General features: G+C 41.7%; 1 protein-coding gene across 3 annotated transcripts in view; it reads left to right on the forward strand.

Annotated features, from left to right (window-relative positions):
• Positions 1 to 15,000, forward strand: part of LOC127655818 (DENN domain-containing protein 4B-like) — a 62,820-nt gene that overhangs the window by 8,974 nt on the left and 38,846 nt on the right. Inside the window, exons 2-7 of one of the 3 annotated variants that reach the window (XM_052143807.1) lie at positions 10,107 to 10,418; positions 10,525 to 10,777; positions 10,951 to 11,020; positions 11,167 to 11,336; positions 11,689 to 11,930; positions 13,980 to 14,046. In XM_052143807.1, the coding sequence (XP_051999767.1) occupies positions 10,123 to 10,418; positions 10,525 to 10,777; positions 10,951 to 11,020; positions 11,167 to 11,336; positions 11,689 to 11,930; positions 13,980 to 14,046 (1,098 nt within the window). In that variant the 5' untranslated portion in view covers positions 10,107 to 10,122. Of the gene's footprint in view, positions 1 to 10,103; positions 10,419 to 10,524; positions 10,778 to 10,950; positions 11,021 to 11,146; positions 11,337 to 11,688; positions 11,931 to 13,979; positions 14,047 to 15,000 lie in introns of those variants that run through there. The other 2 variants (XM_052143806.1, XM_052143808.1) reach the window with 2 other exon arrangements.

Below are 15,000 nucleotides of genomic sequence, written 5' to 3' on the forward strand. Positions count from 1 at the left end.
GTTATCTTGAAGGGTTCTGGGTATCTCAGCGAGTATTGACGCTGACTATCACACCTGAAGTCACGGGTTTGAATCCAGGGTGTGCTGAGTGACTCCAGACAGGTCTCCTTCGCAACCAAATTGGCCCAGTTGCTAGGGAGGGTAGAGTCACATGGTTCTCGCTCTCGGTGGGGCGTGTGGTGAGTTGAGTTTGGATGCTGCAGAGAATAGCGTGAAGCCTCCACACACGCTACATCTCCACGGTAACGTGCTCAACATGTCACATGATGAGATGCGTGGATTGACGGTCTCAGACGCTGCGGTCCTCCACCACCCGGATTGAGGCGAGTCACTATGACACCACGAGGACTTGGAGCAGATTGGGAATTGGGCGTTACAAATTGGAAGAAAAAGGGGCAAAACAAAATTATCTGAAAGAGTTTAGATATTCATCTGTCCACAGTGAGACAAAGTGTCTATAAATGGAGATGATTTAGTACTATTGGTACTCTCACTAGAAGTGGCCGTTAGATATTCATCTGTCCACAGTTAGACAAACTGTCTATAAATGGAGATGATTTAGTACTATAGGTACTCTCACTAGAAGTGGCCGTTAGATATTCATCTGTCCACAGTTAGACAAACTGTCTATATATGGAGATGATTTAGTACTATAGGTACTCTCACTAGAAGTGGCCGTTAGATATTCATCTGTCCACAGTTAGACAAACTGTCTATAAATGGAGATGATTTAGTACTATAGGTACTCTCTCTAGAAGTGGCCGTTAGATATTCATCTGTCCACAGTGAGACAAACTGTCTATAAATGGAGATGATTTAGTACTATTGGTACTCTCACTAGAAGGGGCCGTTAGATATTCATCTGTCCACAGTTAGACAAACTGTCTATAAATGGAGATGATTTAGTACTATTGGTACTCTCACTAGAAGGGGCCGTTAGATATTCATCCGTCCACAGTTAGACAAACTGTCTATAAATGGAGATGATTTAGTACTATAGGTACTCTCACTAGAAGTGGCCGTTAGATATTCATCTGTCCACAGTTAGACAAACTGTCTATAAATGGAGATGATTTAGTACTATAGGTACTCTCTCTAGAAGTGGCCGTTAGATATTCATCTGTCCACAGTGAGACAAACTGTCTATAAATGGAGATGATTTAGTACTATTGGTACTCTCACTAGAAGGGGCCGTTAGATATTCATCCGTCCACAGTGAGACAAACTGTCTATAAATGGAGATGATTTAGTACTATAGGTACTCTCACTAGAAGTGGCCGTAATATATTCATCTGTCCAGAGTGAGACAAACTGTCTATAAATGGAGATGATTTAGTACTATAGGTACTCTCACTAGAAGTGGTCGTAAGATATTCATCTGTCCACAGTGAGACAAACTGTCTATAAATGGAGGTGATTTAGTACTATAGGTACTCTCACTAGAAGTGGCCGTAAGATATTCATCTGTCCACAGTGAGACAAACTGTCTATAAATGGAGGTGATTTAGTACTATAGGTACTCTCACTAGAAGTGGCCGTAAGATATTCATCTGTCAACAGTTAGACAAACTGTCTATAAATGGAGGTGATTTAGTACTATAGGTACTCTCACTAGAAGAGGCCATTAGATATTCATCTGTCCACAGTGAGACAAAGTGTCTATAAATGGAGATGATTTAGTACTATAGGTACTCTCACTAGAAGTGGCCATTAGATATTCATCTGTCCACAGTTAGACAAACTGTCTATAATTGGAGATGATTTAGTACTATAGGTACTCTCACTAGAAGTGACCGTTAGATATTCATCTGTCCACAGTTAGACAAACTGTCTATAAATGGAGATGATTTAGTACTATAGGGACTCTCTCTAGAAGTGGCCGTTAGATATTCATCTGTTCACAGTTAGACAAACTGTCTATAATTGGAGATGATTTAGTACTATAGGTACTCTCACTAGAAGTGACCGTTAGATATTCATCTGTCCACAGTTAGACAAACTGTCTATAAATGGAGATGATTTAGTACTATAGGTACTCTCTCTAGAAGTGGCCGTTAGATATTCATCTGTCCACAGTTAGACAAACTGTCTATAAATGGAGATGATTTAGTACTATAGGTACTCTCACTAGAAGTGACCGTTAGATATTCATCTGTCCACAGTTAGACAAACTGTCTATAAATGGAGATGATTTAGTACTATAGGTACTCTCACTAGAAGTGGCCGTTAGATATTCATCTGTTCACAGAGACAAACTGTCTATAAATGGAGGTGATTTAGTACTATAGGTACTCTCTCTAGAAGTGGCCGTTAGATATTCATCTGTCCACAGTTAGACAAACTGTCTATAAATGGAGGTGATTTAGTACTATAGGTACTCTCACTAGAAGTGACCGTTAGATATTCATCTGTCCACAGTTAGACAAACTGTCTATAAATGGAGGTGATTTAGTACTATTGGTACTCTCACTAGAAGTGACCGTTAGATATTCATCTGTCCACAGTTAGACAAACTGTCTATAAATGGAGGTGATTTAGTACTATAGGTACTCTCACTAGAAGTGGCCGTTAGATATTCATCTGTCCACAGTTAGACAAACTGTCTATAAATGGAGATGATTTAGTACTATAGGTACTCTCACTAGAAGTGACCGTTAGATATTCATCTGTCCACAGTTAGACAAACTGTCTATAAATGGAGGTGATTTAGTACTATTGGTACTCTCACTAGAAGTGACCGTTAGATATTCATCTGTCCACAGTTAGACAAACTGTCTATAAATGGAGGTGATTTAGTACTATAGGTACTCTCACTAGAAGTGGCCGTTAGATATTCATCTGTCCAGAGTGAGACAAACTGTCTATAAATGGAGATGATTTAGTACTATAGGTACTCTCACTAGAAGTGGCCGTTAGATATTCATCTGTCCACAGTGAGACAAACTGTCTATAAATGGAGATGATTTAGTACTATAGGTACTCTCACTAGAAGTGGCCGTTAGATATTCATCTGTCCAGAGTGAGACAAACTGTCTATAAATGGAGGTGATTTAGTACTATAGGTACTCTCACTAGAAGTGGCCATTAGATATTCATCTGTCCAGAGTGAGACAAACTGTCTATAAATGGAGATGATTTAGTACTATAGGTACTATCACTAGAAGTGGCCGTTAGATATTCATCTGTCCACAGTGAGACAAACTGTCTATAAATGGAGATGATTTAGTACTATAGGTACTCTCACTAGAAGTGGCCGTTAGATATTCATCCGTCCACAGTTAGACAAACTGTCTATAAATGGAGATGATTTAGTACTATAGGTACTCTCTCTAGAAGTGGCCGTTAGATATTCATCTGTCCACAGTTAGACAAACTGTCTATATATGGAGATGATTTAGTACTATAGGTACTCTCACTAGAAGTGACCGTTAGATATTCATCTGTCCACAGTGAGACAAACTGTCTATAAATGGAGATGATTTAGTACTATTGGTACTCTCACTAGAAGTGGCCGTTAGATATTCATCTGTTCACAGTGACACAAACTGTCTATAAATGGAGATGATTTAGTACTATAGGTACTCTCTCTAGAAGTGACCGTTAGATATTCATCTGTCCACAGTTAGACAAACTGTCTATAAATGGAGATGATTTAGTACTATAGGTACTCTCACTAGAAGTGGCCGTTAGATATTCATCCGTCCACAGTTAGACAAACTGTCTATAAATGGAGATGATTTAGTACTATAGGTACTCTGTCTAGAAGTGACCGTTAGATATTCATCTGTCCACAGTGACACAAACTGTCTATAAATGGAGATGATTTAGTACTATAGGTACTCTCTCTAGAAGTGACCGTTAGATATTCATCTGTCCACAGTTAGACAAACTGTCTATAAATGGAGATGATTTAGTACTATAGGTACTCTCACTAGAAGTGGCCGTTAGATATTCATCCGTCCACAGTTAGACAAACTGTCTATAAATGGAGATGATTTAGTACTATATGTACTCTCTCTAGAAGTGACCGTTAGATATTCATCTGTCCACAGTGACACAAACTGTCTATAAATGGAGATGATTTAGTACTATAGGTACTCTCTCTAGAAGTGACCGTTAGATATTCATCTGTCCACAGTTAGACAAACTGTCTATAAATGGAGATGATTTAGTACTATAGGTACTCTCTCTAGAAGTGGCCGTTAGATATTCATCTGTCCACAGTTAGACAAACTGTCTATAAATGGAGATGATTTAGTACTATAGGTACTCTCACTAGAAGTGGCCATTAGATATTCATCTGTCCACAGTTAGACAAACTGTCTATATATGGAGATGATTTAGGGGGCTTTCACACTAGCACTTTTGGTGCGCACCCCGGTTCGAATGACGTCAGAGTTCGGTTCGTTTGGATGATGTGAACGCTGTCTTCCGAACTCGGGTGTGCACCCGCGAACCGTACTCGAGTCCGCTTAAAAAGGTGGTCTGGTGTACGGTTCATGTGAACTCCAGTATGGTTCGCTGCTGATATGAACGCAATCGAACCAAACCGCGGAAGTGAACCGCTATTGATGACGTATAATGTGGTCGTCAGTCTCACACGCGTCACTTTCAAAATGAGCGGAAAGGGTTTACTTTCGTGCGTGTATACACTTACCTTGACGAAAGCGGGATTGACGCATCACGCACTGCAAGCAGAGAGATGATTTCTGCTTGCCTTCGCAAAAATTGTCTTCGGCGGACAGCCCGCTGTCTTTTGAATGATTTCAGTATTTTTGCGGCAGACAGACGCAAGTGTGTTTCTGTATCTTGATGTTGAAAACAAAACCAAAGGTTAAAAAAAGAAGAACAAATGTAAACCGAGCAAGTCTATTCATTGAATTTTGACGCCTTTTCATTTCGCGGTTATCAAGCAACACGATTACGCACCAGCTGCAGCTTGATGACGCAAGCGTACCGCGGTTCGGATTCAAATATATAATGTGAACACAGTCCATCGGGGGCAGGGGGGAGGGGGGAGCAATCGAACTCGGGTTCGGAACAGGCAATCGAACCAAGTGTGAAAGCCCCCTTAGTACTATAGGTACTCTCTCTAGAAGTGGCCGTCCAGTCAAGATGACTCAAAAGGACACACAGCAGAATGATCAATGAGGTAAACAAGAACGCTAGAGTTACAGATAAAGACTTGAAGGAATCATTGGAACTGGTTAACATCTCTTTTCATGAGTCTAATGTACAAAAAACATTAAACAGGTATGGTGTCCATGGCAGGACAACATGAAGGCAGCTGCTGTTTTCCAATAAAAACATTGCTGCGTGTCTGAAATTTGCACTAATGGGAAGGTGTTTAGTGGACTGGTGAAATTAAGGTTGAATTGTTTGGGAAAAACACACAGCACTACGTATGGCACAAAAATGACACTGCATACCAACATGAAAACATCATCCCAACAGTGAAGTACAGTATTTGAGAGCATCATGATTTGGGCCTGCTTTGGGGTCTGGACTGTTTTCCATCATCAAGGGAAAAATGTGGAATGACCTCAAGAGAGAGGCCAGACATCCTAAAAATATGTCTGAACTGAAGCAGTTCTGTAAGGGAGAATGATCCAGAATTCCTCTGAACGTTGTGCAGGTCGAATCCGCATCTATCGGAAAGGCTTGATTGAGGTTATTGCTGCCAAGTTATTAAATCCTACTTTTTCCACAGCACTGTGAATGTTTAATGGGATGTGTTCAATAAAGACAAGAAAGATTATAATTGTGTGTGTGTTGTTAGCTTAAGCACATTGTGTTTGTTTATATTTGTGACTTTGATGAAGATGAGATCGCATTTTATGAGCAATAAAATTCACTGTTTAAATTGTGTTGCTCGTTGCACAATAGTCTTTATCTTTTCAAAGTTTTTTCAAAACATAGCTTTGGTAAAGCGTAAGTGGCAGGCGTCTGGTGGACGTGCGTTGTAAAACTCGAAACAATCATTTTCTACGAAGGTATGCACACACCGTCAAATTTCTGAAGTGCCACGGAGCGCAACTCGCATATCATTATCAAAGGGCAAAGATTGTTTACTCTTATCACTGGATGATATATTGAGTATGTTTATCTTTCACAGAGCCTACACAATGTATTTTCAGTTACAAATATGTCTTTTTGAGGTATGAAATACTTTGCCATTTCTAATCATTCAGTTTGTGATGTTACATCAGTTTCATACACTCAGTTGCGAACTCATCAACAACACTTTGTTCATTATTGAAGTACAGAAAACTTCAGAACGGTGTATTATATCTGTCAGCTCGTGTTATTGGTTAATCCAGATACTTTCCCTTACTTGCGTAAGTACAGCAGGAAGGGATGTCCGGTCTTAAGCCAGTTACCTTGACTACCGCAGTGTGTTTGTAGATGGGGAAATCCCTGAACATGAGTGTGAACATCACTCCTGCTCAATGACCTTTGACCCCTGTGTGGATGTGTTGTGTGATATGAGCTGCTATCTCTCTCTCTCTCTCTCTCTCCTCTGAGAAGCTAATTTCTCAAACTCTTGGGAGAGTAAATCATCATCATCTTTACTGGTGTATGTCATTGTGTTATGCACACAACATAGTAGCTACACAACAAGAAAAATAATAAATGCATATTATATAGTCCTGGATGCTGGTCGGTCAAGTTATTGCAATAGTTTAGCGTTCCCTCGCAGTAAGGTTTGCGTTCCTTATTAGTAAAGTTTGCGTTCCCTCACAATAAAGTTTAGCGTTCCCTCGCTATAAGTTTAGCGTTCCCTCTCAGTAAGGTTTGCGTTCCCTCGCTGTAAGGTTTGCGTTCCCTCTCAGTAAAGTTTGCGTTCCCTCGCTATAATGTTTGCGTTCCCTCTCAGTAAAGTTTGCGTTCCCTCGCTATAAGGTTTGCGTTCCCTCTGCTATAAGGTTTGCGTTCCCTCTCAGTAAAGTTTGCGTTCCCTCGCTATAAAGTTTGCGTTCCCTCGCTATAAGGTTTGCGTTCCCTCTCAGTAAAGTTTGCGTTCCCTCGCTATAAGGTTTGCGTTCCCTCTCAGTAAAGTTTGCGTTCCCTCGCTATAAGGTTTGCGTTCCCTCTCAGTAAAGTTTGCGTTCCCTCGCTATAATGTTTGCGTTCCCTCTCTATAAGGTTTGCGTTCCCTCGCTATAAGGTTTGCGTTCCCTCTCAGTAAAGTTTGCGTTCTCTCGCTATAAAGTTTGCGTTCTCTCGCTATAAGGTTTGCGTTCTCTCGCTATAAGGTTTGCGTTCTCTCGCTATAAAGTTTGCGTTCTCTCGCTATAAGGTTTGCGTTCTCTCGCTATAAGGTTTGCGTTCTCTCGCTATAAAGTTTGCGTTCTCTCGCTATAAGGTTTGCGTTCTCTCGCTATAAGGTTTGTGTTCCCTCTCAGTAAAGTTTGCGTTCCCTCGCTATAAGGTTTGCGTTCTCTCGCTATAAGGTTTGTGTTCCCTCTCAGTAAAGTTTGCGTTCCCTCGCTATAAGGTTTGCGTTCTCTCGCTATAAGGTTTGCGTTCTCTCGCTATAAGGTTTGTGTTCCCTCTCAGTAAAGTTTGCGTTCCCTCGCTATAAGGTTTGCGTTCTCTCGCTATAAGGTTTGTGTTCCCTCTCAGTAAAGTTTGCGTTCCTCGCTATAAGGTTTGCGTTCTCTCGCTATAAGGTTTGTGTTCCCTCTCAGTAAAGTTTGCGTTCCTCGCTATAAGGTTTGCGTTCTCTCGCTATAAGGTTTGCGTTCTCTAGCTATAAGGTTTGTGTTCCCTCTCAGTAAAGTTTGCGTTCCCTCGCTATAAGGTTTGCGTTCTCTCGCTATAAGGTTTGTGTTCCCTCTCAGTAAAGTTTGCGTTCCCTCGCTATAAGGTTTGCGTTCTCTCGCTATAAAGTTTGCGTTCCCTCTCAGTAAAGTTTGCGTTCCCTCGCTATAAGGTTTGCGTTCTCTCGCTATAAAGTTTGCGTTCCCTCTCAGTAAAGTTTGCGTTCCCTCGCTATAAGGTTTGCGTTCTCTCGCTATAAGGTTTGCGTTCTCTCACTATAAGGTTTGCGTTCTCTCGCTATAAGGTTTGCGTTCTCTCGCTATAAGGTTTGCGTTCTCTCGCTATAAGGTTTGCGTTCTCTCGCTATAAGGTTTGCGTTCCCTCTCAGTAAGGTTTGCGTTCCCTCTCAGTAAAGTTTGCGTTCCCTCTCAGTAAAGTTTGCGTTCCCTCGCTATAAGGTTTGCGTTCTCTCGCTATAAAGTTTGCGTTCCCTCTCAGTAAAGTTTGCGTTCCCTCGCTATAAGGTTTGCGTTCTCTCGCTATAAAGTTTGCGTTCCCTCTCAGTAAAGTTTGCGTTCCCTCTCAGTAAAGTTTGCGTTCCCTCGCTATAAGGTTTGCGTTCTCTCGCTATAAGGTTTGCGTTCTCTCGCTATAAGGTTTGCGTTCCCTCTCAGTAAAGTTTGCGTTCCCTCTCAGTAAAGTTTGCGTTCTCTCTCTATAAGGTTTGCGTTCTCTCGCTATAAGGTTTGCGTTCTCTCGCTATAAGGTTTGCGTTCTCTCGCTATAAGGTTTGCGTTCCCTCTCAGTAAGGTTTGCGTTCCCTCTCAGTAAGGTTTGCGTTCCCTCTCAGTAAGGTTTGCGTTCCCTCTCAGTAAGGTTTGCGTTCTCTCGCTATAAGGTTTGCGTTCTCTCGCTATAAGGTTTGCGTTCCCTCTCAGTAAAGTTTGCGTTCCCTCTCAGTAAAGTTTGCGTTCCCTCTCAGTAAGGTTTGCGTTCCCTCTCAGTAAAGTTTGCGTTCTCTCGCTATAAGGTTTGCGTTCTCTCGCTATAAAGTTTGTGTTCCCTCTCAGTAAGGTTTGCGTTCCCTCTCAGTAAGGTTTGCGTTCCCTCTCAGTAAAGTTTGCGTTCCCTCTCAGTAAAGTTTGCGTTCCCTCTCAGTAAAGTTTGCGTTCTCTCGCTATAAGGTTTGCGTTCTCTCGCTATAAAGTTTGTGTTCCCTCTCAGTAAAGTTTGCGTTCCCTCTCAGTAAAGTTTGCGTTCCCTCTCAGTAAAGTTTGCGTTCTCTCGCTATAAGGTTTGCGTTCTCTCGCTATAAAGTTTGTGTTCCCTCTCAGTAAAGTTTGCGTTCTCTTGCTATAAGGTTTGCGTTCTCTCGCTATAAGGTTTGTGTTCCCTCTCAGTAAGGTTTGCGTTCCCTCTCAGTAAGGTTTGCGTTCCCTCTCAGTAAAGTTTGCGTTCCCTCGCTATAAGGTTTGCGTTCCCTCTCAGTAAAGTTTGCGTTCCCTCTCAGTAAAGTTTGCGTTCCCTCGCTATAAGGTTTGCGTTCCCTCTCAGTAAAGTTTGCGTTCTCTCGCTATAAAGTTTGCGTTCCCTCGCTATAAGGTTTGCGTTCCCTCTCGCTATAAAGTTTGCGTTCCCTCGCTATAAGGTTTGCGTTCCCTCTCAGTAAAGTTTGCGTTCCCTCGCTATAAGGTTTGCGTTCCCTCTCAGTAAAGTTTGCGTTCCCTCGCTATAAGGTTTGCGTTCCCTCGCTATAAGGTTTGCGTTCCCTCGCTATAACGTTTGTGTTCCCTCGCTATAACGTTTGCATTCCCTCGCAATAAAGTTTAGCGTTCCCTCGCAACAAGGTTAGCGTTCCCTAGCTATAAGGGTTGCGTTCCCTCGCTATACGGTTTAGCAAAAGTGTCTGATTTCATGTATACACGGTTTTAAGCAACAATAGCATTATTATATTAATTATAGATTAATACATTTTAACTCTGTGATTAATCGCGATTAATCAGGATTAATTATGGGACATAATACATTAAAACAAACATTATAAAACATATAATCATACAAATATTTACTTCATACTTTGTCTCAAAGAACTTGCAAGAAATTGCAATTGCAAGAATGTTTCATCATTTATTCTAATCATTTAAATATGTACATCTGAATGTTTTTTACTTTTCGTATAGTTAATTACACATATTTTTCCAGGCATAAATGTTTGATACAAGCATATGTTTACACTTCCAGCCCCCCAAAATACACATTACAATATCAGTGTTTCATTATGAGTAAAATCTTCATCCATGTAGATTAAAGTGTGTGTGTGTGTGTGTGTGTGTGTACAGTAGCGTTTAGACTGGCATTATGACAGACGAGAGATGCCCTCAGCTGGTGGATTATTTCGTGGTGGCGGGTCTCGCGGGCAACTCACCTGCACTTGATGATGATGGTCAGCAGAGGGGCGGGCGAGCGCTTCAGCCCGTCACAGATCTGGCCGTGATCGCCAGCGGTCTCGGTGAGGAAGTTCCCGAAGGCTTCACCTGCATTGAGAAGACTCAAGGAGGACATCCGGCTGAGCTGAGCGCTGGACTGCTCAACAACACACACATGTACTTGTGCTACAGGAGAGGGCACGACAAACCGCCCATCATAGAACTCGGGTGAGACATTCACCCACTAAACATTCAATCTGTCTGACCTCATGATATATCCCACATCATGACACAACACATCACTGTTTATTTATTGTGTTTGTGTTTGTTTCAGTGTTATGTACGAGGGGAAAGATCCGGTCCGGTCGGGATGGCTGGTGATCGAGACGACCCCGTACAGCCGCTCTGCCAGTCTGAGTTCTGCCGGTCCCACGACCCATCGCACGTTCCTGATGTACCGCAGAGCGCTGGACTCACAGGCGCTGAACACGCTTGGCGTCACTGAGATCTCACTGCTCATGCCCAGCAAGGGCGAGACGGCGCCGCATACTTACTGTAGAGTGGACAAGAACCTGAACACGGGCATGGTGCAGAACCCACTCATTCACTAAATCACACATTCATTCTTTTACTCTGCTCTTATTTATCAGTCAGTTTGTTTAATTATCTCTCTCTGTGTGTGTGTGTGTGTGTGTGTGTGTGTGTGTGTGTGTGTGTGTGTGTGTGTGTGTGTGTGTGTGTGTGTGTGTGTGTTGTGTAGTGGGGTCCGGCACTGTATCTCTGCTACAAGCGTTCAGTGGCTAAAGCAAACGCTCTAGTGTATGAGGCAGGTAATGACACACACTAACACACAAACACACTCACACGCACTCTCACACATAAACACACTGATGCTCACACACTCACATGCGCACACACTACACACACACACACACACACTGAATATGGATCTGCAGTGTGTGTGTGTGTTGTTCAGGTCTCATCAGTCGGTATCCTGAGGAAGATTGTGAATCGTTTCCCCTGCCGGACTCTGTCCCCGTCTTCTGTCTGCCGATGGGTGTAACTTTGGAGAGCTGGCCGCTCAACACCAAATACCAGCTGCCCGTCTTCTCCACGTTTGTGCTGACCAGCGCCTCTGGAGATAAGGTCTGCATGAAGTCTGAAGCCATGTTGTCATAGTTATGATATGTTTGAGATATAGATCACATGATTGTTTTGATTTTTTTGAACACAACATAGCTTCATTTCCATTGACACTAACACACGGGTTGGCAACCTATGCCACCTGTGCCACCACTGACATGGGAGGAACAGGGAGGGAGAGAGATCTTGAAGTCTCTCGCTCCTGTTCAGACAACAAAAGCCTAATTGTGTTGTGTTCACTGTAGATGTCTTAGAACCTGTAAACAGGACTTTATTTCCTGTTGGGCGGGGTCAGGGTCAGAGACTAGAGCTCACCTGTCCACACACACACCTGCTCATGTTCTCTGTGTGTCAGGTGTACGGTGCCGCGATCCAGTTCTACGAGGCGTACCCGCGCGAGTGTCTGTCTGAGAGACAGTGTGTGCGTCTGGGGCTGCTCAGCGTGGTGGACCGGCGACCCATCACCAACCGCAGTGTTCAGGTGAAGAAGAGTGTGTGTGTGCTGTCGCACTGGCCGTTCTTCAGTGTCTTCCAGAAGTTTCTCACCTTCATCTACAGATACTCCATCTCAGGACCTCACGTGCTGCCGCTGGAGAAGTGAGTGAGACGAGCGTTTGAACCATTCGTTCCTCTTCAACTGAAAGTTAAATAACGAGTTTCTATATGAATGTATGTAATCGATGTATTAAAGCAATATTGCAGGTTCAACATGAATTAAAGGTGCTGTAAGTGATTTTGACATTCTGGAATTTCCACGAGCTGAGCCGTTGGATTAGCCACGCCCCCTTCCAAAACCTTGCACACCATAAATATACCATAGAGACCCCCACCGAGCAGAAGATGCCATTCCACGGTTGCCAATAACAACCGCAGTAAAACAGCGCCCTCTACTGGCAACTGTTATGAACAACATGGCATAAAAATGGCATTAAGCCAAATGATTGACAGGCAGAAAGCGTCAGAGACCACAGACACATGTTTGTTTGTTGTTTACAGAGTTTAGAGACAGTGAGATATCTCACAACACTTATTTCAGTCATATCTTTCAGAGAGTAGGAATTGTTTTTACATTTGTGTCATAATGTTGATCACCACAAAAGTTAATTTAATTAAATTAGTTAATTTCGACTCATTCCTCCTTTTCTTTAATAAAAGCACAAATGTGTGTTCCAGTGAGACACTTCCAATGCAAGTCACTGGGGTTTAATCTGTCAACATTCAAATACTGTTTCACAAGTATAGACACAAGACATAAACAATATGTGTGTTAATATGATTTTACTGTCATTAAATCAGTTATTAACCACATCTGTGTGAAGATATAGACAATTTATAACTCTGTTGCCATGACAACGTAACGCCTTAAACCCTAAAACGACCAATTTAAACTACTATTGTACTGCAAGTGCTTTTATAAAATTATAGCGTCACTTTTCTGTTTTTAAACCTCCAAAAACCCCATTGACTTGCATTGGAAGTGTCTCACTGGAACACATTTAAAGAACAGGAGGGACGAGTCTGTTTTGTTTGTGCTTTGACTTTCATATTGTTTGTACTTGGTTACCAGCGTTCAGGGTTAGTTTTTACAAATTATATATTTTTTCATAGTTTTAGAGCTTTCTGTAGTTTTTTACACATTTAGTCAGTTTTAGTTTTTTGGTGAAAATGTCCGTTACATTTTGTCAATATTTTGTCATGTCATATTTATCCATTTTAGTTCGTTTTACTGAGACAAATATGGCAGATAATTTCATTTAATAAAAATAACTTCCAGTGTGATTGTTGATAATGAGGAAACAAACTTTAATAAATATTCGGACGTTTAGAGAAATGTATAGACATTTATTTATTTGAACATTTAAAGATTAATATAAGCAGCATTTATCAGAGCATAAACGAGACGTTTGTATTTGATGACTTACAGAAATCATATTTCACTTTGTGATTCTTTTGAAAATTTTTTGAACTGTTTTATTAGTGCAACAAAATAAACTGCACAGTCACATTCCTGAGAATGAGAGCTTTCATTTGATATATGACATGTCCATTTATGTGCCATGTGATGGTCTTTTATTTTCATGTATATATACACATTTCTACCGTATGACCTCTGGGGTGCGCTAATATTCAATGTGAATGTTTTAAGGCCTTATTTTGTTATTTTAAGTAACATAAATGCAGAAGTGATGATTATCTCTGAAAAGTTCAGATTTTAAGCTTTCAAATGACCCCTCACATGCCTGACTTACGTATACAGGGACTATAACGGTTAAAGCATGAATTTATTTCACGATATAGCGCCCCCTTTTGGACCCGCTGACGGCATTCTTGCAGTATTATTTTTTTCCTGTCATATTTTGTTGTTTTAATTAAAAGCATTTAATTAGCATGATGCATCTGTATTGTGTTAAAATGATTTTGGATAAAAGCGTCTGCTAAATAACTAAATGTAATTTTCAAAATTTTCAAAATAACTAAAAATAAAAAGTTTTAACGGACATTTAGGAAACAATCATCAACAGCTGTACATCCATCTGGAGCGTCTCAGTGTTCAGGGTACATGCTCCAAAGCTTCCATCTTCTCCTGCATAACGAAAAATCTGTTTCTGTCTGTCTGTCTGTCTGTCTGTCTGTCTCTGTCTGCAGGCACATCTCGAGCTTCATGCACAATGTCCCGTTCCCGTCCCCTCAGCGTCCTCGTATCCTGGTGCAGGTGAGATCCGCTGATGTTCAGTGATGTGTTTGAGTCATGAGTTTATCTGTGTCTTTAAACCCTGAACGCTTCTCCCGCAGACGCCGGCCGCTGTGGTGCAGTAAAGACTGTCACGGTGGGCACATGGGTAATGGGTGGAGTTGGGGGGGTGGTGGCGGGGTGATGAAGCTGTCAATCGTCGTCATCATCACTGATTAATCTGTAGAGATCCAGAGTAGAACAAATCAATCACAAGCAATAATCCTGCAATTCATACCAAACTGATTGATTGATTGATTGATTGATTGATTGATTAGTTTTTAATTTGGTTGCTGGCCAGAAAATCAAAGCATGGGTGGAGGTGGGAATCAAAGTTTGTGTGTGTGTGTGTGTGTGTGTGTGTGTGTGTGTGTGTGTGTGTGTGTGTATGGATAAATGTTAGGGCTGGACGATATAGTTGGATATTTACAAATTATTCCCTTTTTGTGGTTGTAAGGTGAGTGAGTGTTATGTGGTTGTTTGTGTTGTTGTGTGTGTTGTTGTTGTTGTTTGTGTGTGTGTGTTGTGGTGGGTGTGTTTGTGTGTCTGTGTGTGTGTACAGTTTAGTGTTAGAGTGTATTTACAGTGTGTGTGTGCAGTTTCGGGTGTATTTACTGTGTGTGTGTGTGAGTGTGGTTGTTTGGTTGCGTGTGTTTGTGCTCCAGTTTAGGGTGTATTTACAGTGTCTGTGTGGGAGTGTGTGTGTGTGTGTGTGGGGGGGGTTCTATGTATGTTGTGTTTGTGTTGTGGGTGTGTGTTGTTGTTGTTTGTGTGTGTGTTGTGGTGTGTGTGGGTGTGTTTGTGTGTCTGTGTGTGTGTACAGTTTAGTGTTAGTGTATTTACAGTGTGTGTGTGTGCAGTTTCGGGTGTATTTACTGTTTGTGTGTGTGTGTGAGTGTGAGTGTGGTTGTTTGGTTGTGTGTGTTTGTGCTCCAG

Source organism: Xyrauchen texanus, chromosome 15 (assembly GCF_025860055.1).
Source record: "Xyrauchen texanus isolate HMW12.3.18 chromosome 15, RBS_HiC_50CHRs, whole genome shotgun sequence".
Lineage (NCBI taxonomy): Eukaryota > Metazoa > Chordata > Actinopteri > Cypriniformes > Catostomidae > Xyrauchen > Xyrauchen texanus.